This window comes from Hyla sarda, chromosome 2, assembly GCF_029499605.1.
Source record: "Hyla sarda isolate aHylSar1 chromosome 2, aHylSar1.hap1, whole genome shotgun sequence".
Lineage (NCBI taxonomy): Eukaryota > Metazoa > Chordata > Amphibia > Anura > Hylidae > Hyla > Hyla sarda.
Window position 1 is genome coordinate 440,912,719 of NC_079190.1, and position 14,677 is coordinate 440,927,395.

General features: G+C 45.3%; 1 protein-coding gene across 1 annotated transcript in view; it reads left to right on the forward strand.

Moving 5' to 3' along the window:
* Positions 1-14,428, forward strand: part of VEGFD (vascular endothelial growth factor D) — a 69,550-nt gene extending 55,122 nt beyond the window's left edge. The window contains exons 5-7 of the mRNA XM_056560841.1: positions 7,288-7,391; positions 8,656-8,830; positions 11,068-14,428. Of these exons, the coding sequence (XP_056416816.1) occupies positions 7,288-7,391; positions 8,656-8,830; positions 11,068-11,188 (400 nt within the window). The 3' untranslated portion in view covers positions 11,189-14,428. The remainder of the gene's footprint in view (positions 1-7,287; positions 7,392-8,655; positions 8,831-11,067) is intronic.
* The last annotated feature ends 249 nt before the right edge of the window (positions 14,429-14,677 follow it).

Consider the following 14,677-nt stretch of genomic DNA (forward strand, 5'->3'; position numbering starts at 1 on the left):
TTCCGGGTGTAAGAGCAAACAAGCACTCTGCCAACTTGTTTCTACCACCAGATTTATAGCGGTGTCATCAGGGGAGTATAGCAATGCAGTAGTAAGACCAATAATATCAATAATGTTAATAGAATAGTGGCATAACACTCAGATAATAGCAAAACATACAAAGTGACCAAGGACATACAAGAGGAACTATCCCAAAACCACCTGCAAAGGAAATATAGCTCAGTTAAGAGCTTCAATAGCAATAGGTGATCCTGTAGGGAGAGATACTGTCCCTAATGGTCACAACAAATGGGTTCCTTAGCCAAACAGGATCAGATTACATAGATCCACTGTTCAGCTGGTTTTCTAAGCCAAGACGACAAACATGCAAGGTGCAGGGAGACGGAATTGTCCGGCTCACTCTCTGTGTGTGGCGAGAATCTGGACATCAGACAACCAGCTGAACCGTGGATCTATGTAACCTGATCCCCTTTGGCTAAGGCACCGATTTGTTTTGACCATTAGCAGGGCTGTCTTTAATTTTGATTGCCCCCCACTCACACACCCCCACCACCACCAACACCCACAATCACACAGTCAATCTCAATACCTCATCCCCACCTCCCCCGACAAAAAACAAACCCACACAGATCTTAGATTTACCACCCCCACATTAGGTAGACAGCATAGTACCCCCACATTAGGTAGACAGCATAGTACCCCCACATTAGGTAGACAGCATAGTTTCCCCACATTATGTAGACAGCATAGTTTCCCCACATTAGGTAGACAGCAGTGTTCCCCCAAATTAGGTAGACAGCATAGTTCCCTCACATTAGGTAGACAGCATAGTTCCCTTCCATTAGGTAGCCAGCACAGTTCCTCCACATTAGGTAGACTGCATAGTACCCCCACATTAGATAGACAGCATAGTTCCCTCTCATTAGGTAGACAGCATAGTTTCCCCACATAAGATTAGACAGCACACTACCCCCCCCCCCTGCCTGACCGACAGACACACACTACAGACATACACATACACAGTGGCATAGTGTGGGAGGTGCAGGGGGGGCCGGCCGCATCGGGCGCAACATCTGGGGGGGTCGCGCTCGCACTCGCCGCTCTGTGCCCCTGCCTGGCTCATTCACTCTCTCTGCAGTGCTGGCTGTGCGAATCCGATCGGAGCCTCTGGGTCGCCGCCCACTGTGGAGGGGGGGGGGGGGTGCCAGGCGTGCGGTGCGGTTGGTGCGAAGAGAGAGCGAGGGATAGGGACAGTGCAGCGGCTGCCCAGCGCAGCGCTGGGCGCGGGAGAGAAGCACACCAGACCAGCCCAGGCAGCAGCAAGAAGAAGCTAGCAGCGGCGGCAGGCAGGTGACACAGGCCAGAGAGGAGAGAGGGAGCCAGTGGTGACAGACACTGCAGGAGGAAAACCTAGGAGGACCTGGAGGAGAAAACCTAGCCTGCTGACTGCTGTGATCGGGTCCGGGACAGCCGGTGAAAAAAAAGGTAGGAGTCACGAGTGACAGGAGTCAGGACTGACTGGAGTAGTACTGGGCTCAGTGGGCTGGCTGTATAGTGCTAGCAGAGCATCTCCAAAACTGAAGTTTCTTTGGGATGTTCCCGGTCTGCAGGTCAAGACTGGCATGTTGAGCTGACCAGATGGATTGAAGTTTGGTTGGTTCAACAGTGAGGAGACAGATTTCGATCCATATGTAGCTGCTCCAGCTCAACATAAGTTGATGTAAGCCAGTGGGTCTAGCAACCTTTAATTTATTTATCAGTATTTTTATAACAAACAATACATGTGCTTAGGGGGTAAGGGCTTCTTTAACTAATCTAGTGGAAGAGACTCGAGTGCTAAAATCCACGGGTTAGGGGGCGCAAATTACTTGCCTTGCCCCGGGTGCTGACAACCCATGCTACGCCGCTGCATACACTTACAGACACACACTACAGCATGGGTGTGGAAATTATTTTTTTTAAACTACTTGTCCAAGGGACTGAAATGGAGCACAATTGTCCATCATGACAATCTACTTGTTCTGGTAATTAAAATAATTTCAACCAAAATAGTATGTAAATAAGGTCTATTATTAATAGAAACTTAATAGGCAGACCAGTATGTCATCCCATCAGATGGATAGGGCCCCTGGTAAGTAAATCAGCACCATTAAAAGAGTACCGTATATACTCGAGTATAAGCCGACCCGAGTATAAGCCGAGACCCCTAATTTCAACCCAAAATCCCAGGAAAAGTTATTGACTCGAGTATAAGCCTAGGGTGGGAAATACATCATCCCCCCCTGTCATCATCCAGACCCGTCATTAACATCTTCATCATCATCACCGCCTGTCATCATCCAGACCCTCATCATCATCACCTGTCATCATCCCCTTGTCATCATCCCACACATCCCCCCTTCATCATCCCCTTGTCATCATCCCACACATCCCCCCTTCATCATCCCCTTGTCATCATCCCCACCCCCCGTCATCATCCCCTTGTCATCATCCCACACCCCCCCTTCATCATCCCACCCCCCCTTCATCATCCTCTTGTCATCATCCCACACCCCCCCCTTCATCATCCTCTTCTCAACATCCGCCCTCAGTGGTCTTCAACCTGCGGACCTCCAGAGGTTTCAAAACTACAACTCCCAGCAAGCCCGGGCAGCCATCGGCTGTCCGGGCTTGCTGGGAGTTGTAGTTTTGAAACCTCCGGAGGTCCGCAGGTTGAAGACCACTGCGGCCTTCAACATCATCCAGCCCCCTCTCACCCCCTTTAGTTCTGAGTACTCACCTCCGCTCGGCGCTGGTCCGGTCCTGCAGGGCTGTCCGGTGAGGAGGTGGTCCGGTGGGATAGTGGTTCCGGGCTGTTATCTTCACCGGGGGCGCCTCTTCTCCGCGCTTCCGGCCCGGAATAGAGGCGTTGCCTTGACAACGACGCAGAAGTACGTTGGCAATGAACGCACCTCTGCGTCGTTGTCAAGGCAACGTGACTATTCTGAGGCCGGGTCCGAAGCGCTCAGAAGAGGCCTCCCCGGTGAAGATAGCAGCCCGGAACCACTATCCCACCGGACCATCTCCTCACCGGACAGTCCTGCAGGACCGGACCAGCGCCGAGCGGAGGTGAGTACTGTACAGAACTAAAGGGGGGTGAGAGGGGGCTGGATGATGTCGAAGGCCGCAGTGGTCTTCAACCTGCGGACCTCCGGAGGTTTCAAAACTACAACTCCCAGCAAGCCCGGACAGCCGATGGCTGCCCGGGCTTGCTGGGAGTTGTAGTTTTGAAACCTCTGGAGGTCCGCAGGTTGAAGACCACTGCGGGTGGAGAGTTCACTCGAGTATAAGCCGAGGGGGGTGTTTTCAGCACGAAAAATCGTGCTGAAAAACTAGGCTTATACTCGAGTATATACGGTACTCCACCCCTAGACATCTTATCCCCTATCCAAAGGATAGGGGTTAAGATGTCTGATCGCGGGGGTCCCGCCGCTGGGGACCCCACAATATAGCATGCGGCACCCACCTGTTTCTGCTCCGGAAGCGCTGGAGGGTCTGGGTCCCAACCACGGGAACGGAAGATGTCTAGGGGGGGGTGTACCCCTTTAATGGGGAGGATTTACTTATCAGGGGCCCTATCCACCTGATGGGGTGACATACTGGTCTGCCTATAAGATGTCTAGGGGTGGAGTACCCCTTTAAGTAGGTAGTCCCCTAGGAAGGCATGTCCCTTTATCAGGTCGGTACGTCTCATCAGGTAGGCAGGAAGGGCTCCCCTAGTAAGTAAATAATGCCCCATATAGATATTTCCCCCCCCCAGTTGATAGGAAGGGTGGGCTCCCCCAATAGGCAGACATAGCCCTAGATAGATATGTCCCCCATTAGGTAGAGCTCCCCCCATATGAAGACATGCCCCCATGTAGATATGATTCCCATCAGGTAGGGCTCCACAGTAGGTAGTCAGACCCCCAGATAGATATGACCCTCGGCAGGTAGGGCTCTCATTTAAACAATTATACCCCCTAAGTCAGTGTTTCCCAACCAGGGTGCCCCCAGATGTTGCAAAACTACAACTCCCAGCCTTTGGCTTTCCAGGCATGCTGGGAATTGTAGTTTTGCAACACCTTGAGGCACCCTGGTTGGGAATCACTGCGGCCTAAGTAGACAAGGTTAGCCCCCGGTGGTAGGCAGGTCCTCCCTTATGTAGAAAGTAACTGCTACTTACATCTGCCTGCGGGGACTTCCTGGCAGAGGTGCGAGCTATAAGTGACGTCATTGCACGTGCCGCGCAGGACGTTGGCATCCCAGCACGGCGCTTGGGATGTCGTCACTCATCACGCGGACCTATGCCAGGAAGTTCCCGCAGGCAGATGTAAGTAGCAGTTACTTACTAGCAGTTTAGTGACGGGGCAAGACTGGTTGGCCCCTCATATCCACAGGCTCACTGTTTTAAAGGCCACGGTGCCGCTTTAGTACAGTCCAAACCAATAGAGGGTAAACAGCTACACACTCCACAACTCCTACACCTGTGCACGGACTGGGCGGCAGCATCCCAAATTGAAATCCAAGTAAAAAAAACAAGATGTCCAGCAATCGGAGTAGGTGCAAACAGGAGCTTCTTTATTGGATCGCATCAGGTAACAACAGCCTTAAAACTGCCATGACTAAGAATCCAGTGGGATTCGAAACACGTTGGCAGTTTTGAGGCTGTTTTTACCTGATGTGATCCAATAAAGAAGTTCCTGTTTGCACCTACTTCGATTGCTGGACATCTTGTTCTTTTTGCTTTAGAACAGTAAGCTGCAGCACAGCAGACCGGCGGCGGTAGCTAGCTAGCCCGGCGGCGGTAGCTAGCTAGCCCGGCAGCTAGCTGCTTTAGCATGGGGTTAAAGGGCTAGCTGCTTTGGGCCCCCAGGAATGACAGGGCCCAGGGCTGCTGCCCCTTTTGCCCCACATTAAAGACAGCATTAAGGACAGTATCTCTCCCTACAGAATCACATATTGCTATTGAAGCTCAAAACTGAGCTTTATTTCCTTTGCAGGTGGTTTAGGGACCTTTTCTCTTGCAGGTCCCTGGTCACTTTGTATGTTTTGCTGTTATGCCACTATTATAACATTATTGATATTATCAGTCTTACTGTTGCATTGTTATACCCCCCTGATGATGCCGCTATAAATCTGGTGGTAGAAACGCATTGGCAGCATAATTGTTTGCTCTTACACTCGGAGTGGTTTTTGATCCTATAAACCCCTGGAGTGTAGCACCTCTGGGTTGGCTGGGCCCTGCAAAACCCAGTTTGTGCATTGTTTTTTTGACATGAGGCAGAGTTTGAATGTTTTAGTCTCACTTGAACACTTTTTCATTTCATGAGTAAAAGTTACATTTTAGCACATCCGGAGCACCAGTTTCTCCATATTCTGTATATGAATTTTGCTGGATGGTAATTCTTTGAATTGAGGGTTACGTAGGACCTTTCACCCCTCTACTACGGCAGTTGTTCTTTTTTTTTTTTTTTTTTTTTAAATAAAGTGGAAATTTAGCCATAAAAGGTCTATTCTGCTTATTATATTTCACAAGGGGCACTGTCTAGCAACTCTTAAATAGGTAAACTTATAAGGTAGCAGCAGAGCAATGTGATACATACAGATAACAGCACTTCATACTAAGAATTTAGAGCAAATATTAGAGTTAAGAAACAATAAAAATAGTTTCCATGCAAAGATATTACAATAAGAAATAAAAGACTAAAGCGTGCAACGAGTGTTTGAAGATATGACAAAGTTTTATGAACTATTTGATTATGCAAAACTTTTATTAGCAAAGTTTCAATACTGATTTTGCTCATGGCTCTTGTATGCGCCAAAATCTACTAAATGTCTTCGAAATGTAACAGAGCAATGCGTGTCTAATGAAACTTCTTACACAATAAGCAAAAATTCCTGACGAAAAAAAGCAGGGACATTATTGTCTGCATTCCACAACACATGTGTTTGTACCCTGAATCACCAGGGGGGGTGGTCTGCAGATCTGCAAATCTTTTTTTCTTTCTTTTAGTTAAGGGTTTTACGAGGTAAATAGAAATTGATTCAATATGGGAAATAGTTAACATAGCTGTGTATGAAGGCATGAGGTTACGGTCCTGTCAGGTGTGTCTCCACATTGTTCTCGTTTTGTCCCCGGGCAGCCATGGCAGAGCATGTTTTCGGCACGCGTGATGAGAAGTGTGGACAAAGAAATGATAAACATGAATACTTCAGCGACGTCTGGTTCCTATTAACTTGTTCTGTTTTACTCTGATCTCCTGCAATGTAAAATTACACAAGTCTGGGCATAAATAGTATGAGATTTGTCTCTGAGGGTGAATTAATTTGATGCAGAGGTAGAATGATAGTATAATATATATCGTAACATCATGCACAAAAATGCAATAACATGAGGATTTTTGCTTTAGAATGTAAAGGAATGTAAAGTATAGCTAGCTGTGGTTTGGCTAGAAACCATCTCTATTTTTATCTATCATAGTGAAAACTTTTTTGTTTATAAAGTTACTTGGAAAATTATTATTAAAAATTATTATTAAAAGCATCTAAATATGAACAGAATTCATGATTTAGTGTAGAGTTTAAATTGTTACTGTCCTACAAAAAAAACTTTTGAAATGTTGTCCAGACATGTCAAAAGTTTAGATCACATCGGGTCTCACTACTAAACTGCAATCACGAGTTATAAGCCGGTGCAGTACGAGGCAGTGTTACCGATCCCATCGCAATCCCCCCACACATCCACATTGTTGTTGAGCTCTGCTAAAGGGAGATCCATTGCTCATCCCACTGAGAGAACGGGAATTAGGCAGAGAAAAAAATACTGCATTTCCAATATTTTGTCGCTCCTCAACTCCTCTTAAATATCAGACACCCAACGGACCCCATTCAAGTCTTCCAAGTCAGTTGTGTAAAGGGTTGTGTCGGCTCTGTTGTTCTGCACGGAACGGACTCTGAGTGGGACATGGTTCAACGGCATTGTAAATGTAGCTACTTTCCCACTGCCGTTGTGCCCCGTCCTTAAACGTTATTTTGTAGCGGGAGTAGCGGGAGAAAAAGACGGCGCACTGCCGTGTCCTAATGGCAGTGTGAAAGAAGCCTTACTTGTATTGAGGCATCATTGTGTTTATTACTCCTGAGGTGGGATATAACTGTGTGTATTCTACAGGCTCTATAACATGACTAGGAATTATTTGGACCGTTTTCCAAACAACTGGTCACTGTATCTGTTTCTCATATTTATTTATTTATTTATTTATTTTTCAGTTGTTTTCAAGAAAATAGATATTGTCCTTCTGGCTTCCAGTGGAACAGTACCAAGTGTGAGTGTATGCTTGAAAAGGATACTCCACTTATCAGAAGAAGGGAAGGTACTGTCCTCAGCAGCTCATACAATCTTATCTGTTTTGTTGACCAATGCCGTTTTTATATCATATTGCAACCTATTGCAAGGATAACAGTTTTCATTACCTTCATTGTATACTGATATATCAATAGATATGTGTGTTTATATATGCCTGATTATTAGTTGTTAGGTATATAGGTTATATGTGTAAAAATGGTTTGTATGTACTCAGCATAAAACAGAAAAGCTTCTTACTCGTTAGGATTTTTTTTTCTCCTAAAATGATGGCATAGTGCTGGAATGTGCCCTTACTCTCTGATTGGTGGGGATCCAACTGCAGTACTGCTTAAAGGGGTACTCTGCCCCTAGACATCTTATCTCCAGCGGCAGGACCCCCGCAATATCGGCTGCGGAACCCCAGACATCCGGTGCACTGACCAAACTTCACTCTGCTGGATGACTGGCAACACGGGGCAGAGGCTCATGACGTCACGGCCCGCTTATAAGGTCATGGCCACGCCACCTCAATGCAAGTCTATGGGAGGGGGCATGATGGCCGGGTGCAGCAGGGAGATCGCTGGGGTCCTCAGCTGCAGGACCCCCATGATCAGACATCTTATGCCCTATCCTTCGGATAGAGGATAAGATATCTAGAGGCAGAGTACCCCTTTAAGTGCTGTGACCTCTCACTCAAGTCAGTGAGGCCAGCTTCAACTCCCTTCACAGCCAGCCCCTCTGTTTTAAGGATTGGGGGGGGACCAGTAGTCTGATATTCCACTGATAAGAAAGTAAATGTCTTAGCCATATACCATCACTTCATCACTTTCTGAGATGGAAAAAAAAAAAACTCCACAGGATAGGGTCCACACAATCTGATTGTAAGGGGTCTGTCCACAGGTGCCCATGTGTAAGACTTGAGAATGGAGACCCAAGTTTCCTGTTAAAATGGAGCAGAGAGTTGGACATGTGCAATGTGGCTCCTTTCATTCTCTATGGGAGGTGCTGGAGATAGCTGAGTACAGTATTTGGCTGTCTCTGCGGCTTCCATAGAGAATTCATGGAGCAAAAACGAGCAAGGTTATCCCCCTAATCCATTCTAACATGAGACTCATGTCCCAATTATCGAGATCACTGGAAGACCCCAGCCATTGGAGCACCTGCGATCAGATAGTTATCCCCTATCTTGTGCATATGGGATAACTTTGCCAGTTTATTGTCTTTGAAGTGACTGTTTAGTTATTTGTTGTTGAATATCCATATTAATAAATTATCCCTTGTTCTTTGCTCAGAGTTGGCCCTATGCGGCGCCCACATGGAGTTTGAAGACAGTTGTGAATGTGTCTGTAAACTCAAATGCCCTGGAAACCTTCTATTGAACAAGGAGAACTGTACCTGTAGTCAATGCAGTGAAAGTCTGGATAGCTGCTGTGAAAAGAAAAAAATATTTCACCCAGAAACCTGCAGGTGAGGATTACGATACAAACATATAGATGGTATTCAACTGCTTGCTGAGAAATGATGAGCATGTGCACCATGAGCCGCAGGCAAGCATGTGTGTCTGTAATCAGAAGCAGAGCAAAAGGTGTAATACAAAGCGGCACCAATCTAGCAGCCTCTGATCTCCACTATCTAATCCCCTGAATGCCATGAGCAAAGCCAATTGTGTCATTTAAAATAAGAGATTAAAGGTGTTTCCCAGTGAAAAATAACATATCCCCTATACTCAGGATAGAAGTTGAGCAATCGGACGCCCCACGATCAGACACTTATTCACTTTCTTTTAAAGGGGTACTCCACCCCTGGACATCTTATCCCTTATCCAAAGGATAGAGGATAAGATGTCTGATTGCGGGGGGTCCTGCTGCTGGGAGCCCCCTGCAATCTCCAGGTGGCTCCCTGGCATTCTGAACATTTTTGTTTAGAACGCTGGGTTCGGGCGGCCGTGGTCGTGACTTCACGCCACACCCCCTCCTTTTAGGTCTATGGGAGGGGGCATGATGGCTATGGTAGACTACATGGACTATATGGTCTGTTTCCTGAACGTATATGGTTTATTTGCTGTGTGCTTTGTTCTGCATGCAGAAAAAGAAATACATATACTGGATACATAGCTTCAAAGTAGGATAATAATAATTCCGCAGCGCTGTTCACTGGAATTGGTTTCTGTCCCCATTGGGGCTCACAGTCTAAATTCAGGGTTTTTATGGACTGTGGGAGGAAACCCACACAAACATGGGGAGAACATACAAACGTGTTGCAGATGTTGTCCCTGTTGTCATTTGAACCTAGAACCCCAGTGCTTCAAGTTGACAGTGCTAGCCACTGAGCCACTATGCTGCCAGAATAATATCTTAATGGGGTCAACATTAACTATGAAGAAATAGTTCTATAAAATAATAAACTATATTGTTCTCATCTTGCCAGGTCCAACGCCAGTGCTCCAGTCCACTATGTACCTCTGTATACTTGTTTTGAGGACACACTGTCCTGATTCTCCTTATTATATTCCACATACTATGCAGTCAATCACTAAGGCTACAGTGGGTTCAGGAGAGTGGGAGAGATCATAATCAGGGAAAGTAAACAGAGGGACTGAGGCAGACCCTGGATACTTTATAGTTTATTATTTTACTAGCTGAGTACCCGGCGTTGCCCGGTTTTTCCTTCCTAATCCTTGTTGGGGAGGATAAAAAACAAAGGAGGAAGCTTTTGACTTCATATCCCGTCCTCATATATTGTTGTCATATCCTGACCTCCTATCCCGTCATCATATCCCGACCTCCTATCCCGACCTCCTATCCTGTCCTCCTATCCCATCCTCCTATCCCGTCCTCCAATCACATCCTCCTATCACGTCCTCCTATCCTGTCCTCCTATCCGGTCCTCATATCTCGACCTCCTTTCCCGTCCTCCTTTCCCGTCCTCCTATCTTGACCTCCTTTCCCGTCCTCTTATCTCGACCTCCTTTCCCGTCCTCCTATGCTGTCCTCCTATCCCGTCCTCCTATCCCGTCCTCCTATCCCGACCTCCTATCCGGACCTCCTATCCCGTCCTCCTATCCCGTCCTCCTATCCCGTCCTCCTATCCCGGTCCTCCTATCGAGTCCTCCTATCGCGACCTCCTATCCCGACCTCCTATCCTGACCTCCTATACCGACCTCCTATCCCGACCCGTAATATCTCCAGCCGTACGGAAGTTATGTGGGTACATACATTTCCCATTGATTTGCATGGGACTTTAAACAAAAAAAAAAAACAAATGGGAGTAGTTAAGGGTTAAATTAACTATCCTATATTTTAAGTCGATATATAAGTAACATGTGACTAAGTATTATCGAAATATCTCAAGCCGTTTGGAAGTTATGCAGTAACATATTTCCCATTGACTTGTATGGGACTTTAAACATAAACCCAGCCCCTGGCAAATGGGGGTGAGTAAGGGTTAAATCACCTATCCTATGTTTGTTGTTGACATATAAGTAACATGTGTGCCAAGTTTCATGTTAATATCTTTAGCCGTTTGGACGTGATGCTGGAACATACATACATACATACACACACACACACACACACACATACACACGTTGAATTTTATATATATATAGATAGTGGTTTAAAGGGGTTTTCTGTAATGGGAAAATAGGATATAACCACACTTGAGCTGGTATTACTGTTCTAATATTCTCAATTTCTGTCCAACAGCTGTAAAGAGGATTGTCCATTTCCAGCCAAAGTGTGCCCAGGTGGTAGAAGGGTCTGTGCCAAGCAATTTACCTGCTTCAGAAGAAGTCCTTATCTATACCACAGCAGAGAAAATCCATAAGTATAAAGGTCCAGAGTTCTAGGACATTACATGACAATTCAGAACTTGAGAGAACACTGTTATGTCTATTCATTTTTCCCCCCTTTAATACCACATATTGTTAATAAAGAGGACAATGTTTGAAGAGAAACATTAGCAGTATAAACATGTTTCAGGACTTACATGATCAACTCAACACGTGGCCCCTGAAGCTATCTACAGTCATCCTAAGTTTATATCCATCAGCACTGAAATCATTGTAGACTCACTGGTAGGAACCATGTTGCAGTTAGTCAGTGGTGAAAATGGTGTTCAGCTCGACAACTTGGACCCCTCATCATCTTATTTTTGCCTATATGGCACAATCAACCACAATCAGTTTACTTATCCCTGCAAACTTGCTGGATGCAAGATGCTGGTTTAAACTATATGTTTATTGAATGTTATATGGAACAAGATATCTCAAGATATGTGTGTAAGAGCAATGTGGATTGACTGAACACAGGTAGTAGATGCAGGTCACCAATGCAGGAAGAAGAGCACATGGAGGTGCGGACAACCCATAGCTGTGTGGGCAAAGAAATAAATCCAGCATCTCCAGAAGATAATACTTGGCTTAACAGCTGTGGTTATAGCAAACTGGTACAGAAGACACTCACCTCACTTAAAGGGGTGCTCCAGGGTGGCATATATAAAAAAAAAAAAAGAAGAAGAAAAGCCACCACACTACCTGGATATGTTCCCCGTTAATGATCCTGCCTAATATGCATGGCTCTTGTGGCCCCTTTTTGTCTTCTCTGGCTGCTTGATATTCTTTGCCACCCTTCCCTTCTCTCCGTCTGCAGCATGATTCTACATTCCAGGCAGCCATTGCAGCTCTGTACTCAGTGTCTTCCAGCTCCTCGCAGCTCTCTCTCTAAGAGCAGCCCCCACCTCCTCCTCTGTGAGCAGAGATACAGTGTCTGATTGGCTGAGGCTGCACATACCTCCCAGCTAAAGGGAGCATGACTTATCATTGTAGAAACCACATGGTCTGTTTCTTTCTGGAGGGTGGGGGCTGCTTTCAGACAGAGATTTGGACAGAAACACAGAGGATGGCTAGACTACATATTTTACTCACTCCCTGCATGTAAGTGACAAATGAAAAAGGGGAAACTGCTCTTTATAGCTAATAAATTAAATTAGACAAATTAGTTGGTGAGAGGAAAAGGATGGGCTATAGGTTTAGTTCCCTGGAGTTCCCCTTTAACTGATTTGACATGTTTCAGGCATGTCCAGCCCTTAGTCAAGTCTACATTATTACATAGTAGACATGATTAAAGGGGTACTCTGCCCCTAGACACCTTATTCCCTAGCCAAAGGATAGGGGACAAGATGTCTGATCGCGGAGGTCTGTCCATTGGGACCCCCTGCGATCTCTGGCGTGGCACCCCAGTCATCCAATGCAAGCAGCAAACTCCACTCTGTGCCAGATGACGGGCAACCACAGCTGGCATGCTCCCTCCATTCATATCTATGAACATGAATGGAGGGGCTGTGGAGTCAGAAAGAGAATCTACAAGCTTCCATGTTCAGAACGCCGCTGTGCCGGTCTGGAGATCTTTTATTTATTAGAGGTCGTTTTACAAATGAAAGAAGCCATCTGATTGGTTGCTATGGGCAACTCGTCAACTTTTCCTCTGCACAGGTTTTGATAAATCTTCCCCTATATTGTTAAACCCAAAACTTCTCACATACTTACAACAATGACATTTTTATGACCCCCGCAATCAGACATCTTATCCCCTATACTTTGATAGGGGGATAAGATGTGTAGGGGGCAGAGTACCCCTTTAAGGGCTGGATGTGCCCAAAATGCATTGGCATCAGTTTAATGTGTCCTTTGGAGTAGGTCTAGTCATACATTAAATGGTAGAGATGACTAAGTGCTGGATGTTCCCAAAATGCATTGTCATCAATAAATTGTATGGCTTTGTCCTCTGTATAAGTTTTCTGGACTCTGACCTGTTAAATAAAGCCTTAAAGGGGTACTCTGGTGAAAAACTTTCTGCTGACATCTCTGTCCATTTTAGGAACTGTCCAGGACAGCATATGTTTGCTATGGGGATTTCCTTTTACTCTGGACAGTTCCTAAAATGGACAGAGATGTCAGCAGAGAGCACTGTGCTCCTGATGTCAGCAGACAGCTCTGTGTTTCAAACGGAAAAGAATTTCCACTGTAGTATTCAGCAGCTAATAAGTACAGGAAGGATTAAGATTTTTTAATAGAAGTAATTTACAAATCGTTTTAACTTTCTGGCACCAGTTGATTTAAAGTTTTTCACCGGAGTACCCCTTTAAGCATTTTTTAATAGTCTGCAATGTGGATTGACGTTACTGTTGGTCACAACCTAGAAAGAGAGTGCGGACCATTTAATAACTTTACATAGGAAATTGGAAAGTTGTCTACATCCTGTTATCGAAAATCCTATTGCAGATGTATATTTTTAAGGGTAACACATTTATTGGGTATTTAAGTGCTATTTAGAGGAAATGAGGGGGGAAAAAAACAAAGATGTAAAATTTGTAAAGAGATATATTTTTTCAAAATTGTATCTGTCATAGTGTTTGTCTGTAGCAGCCACTAGGAGGGCTTGCTGCAAATTTTTACAGTCATCAATAAGTTCGGTCCTAGCTGTACAGATGTCTATATGCAGTTCCATTCTACACCATGTGGCAACTGCTTGCATCCAATGATAAGCTGGGCAGCAGTGTGACTTATTGAGTCCCAGCTCCTGTCTTCTTCCTGGTCCAAAGGCCTAATGTGTCACATAGCCGTTCAGCCTATCACTGGCCAAGGCGGAACATCGCGTTGGCCAGCAAGTAGCTGAGCTGTGGTGTGACGGATGGACCACAAGAACCAGGAAGACAACCACACCGGCAGCTGGCAGGATAAAAAAAAAAATGTTCTATCCTCAATAACCCATTTAATATGAAAAGTGGTGCAATGGGGTGTCTGTATCATTGTAAAATTTGACAATATAGAAGGACTTATTCATAAAGAACCTGTTTATCAATGGGTCACTGAAAGAACTAGCTATTGGATGGGTTTATGTTTTGTGTTTTTTATTTTATACTAGTATTTAAAAGCTTTACATTAATCTGGCTTGACTGCAAATGCTTCAAATTGTTTAGACCTTCTGAGCTACTAGTGTGGCCAAAATGTGATGACATTTTGTTACACTTTTCTATGCAAAGCTCCTGTTGCAATATTACACAAATAAAAACTCATTTATATACACTTATGGGTGTGTGAGAGAACGTATGTTATTGCTAAATAACCTGGATCCCCCTGTGATTGTTATAACAGTGAAATTCAGTAACTCACAGGTGACATCATCTTTCCTCCATCCAGCCAAGACAACCATGAAAACTTTCCCCATCCACAACGTCACTGCAGAACCTATATGACAAACATCTTCGGCTTTTCACATTTACAACACCCTCCTTAGCTTTTTCTCACTCAGAGTA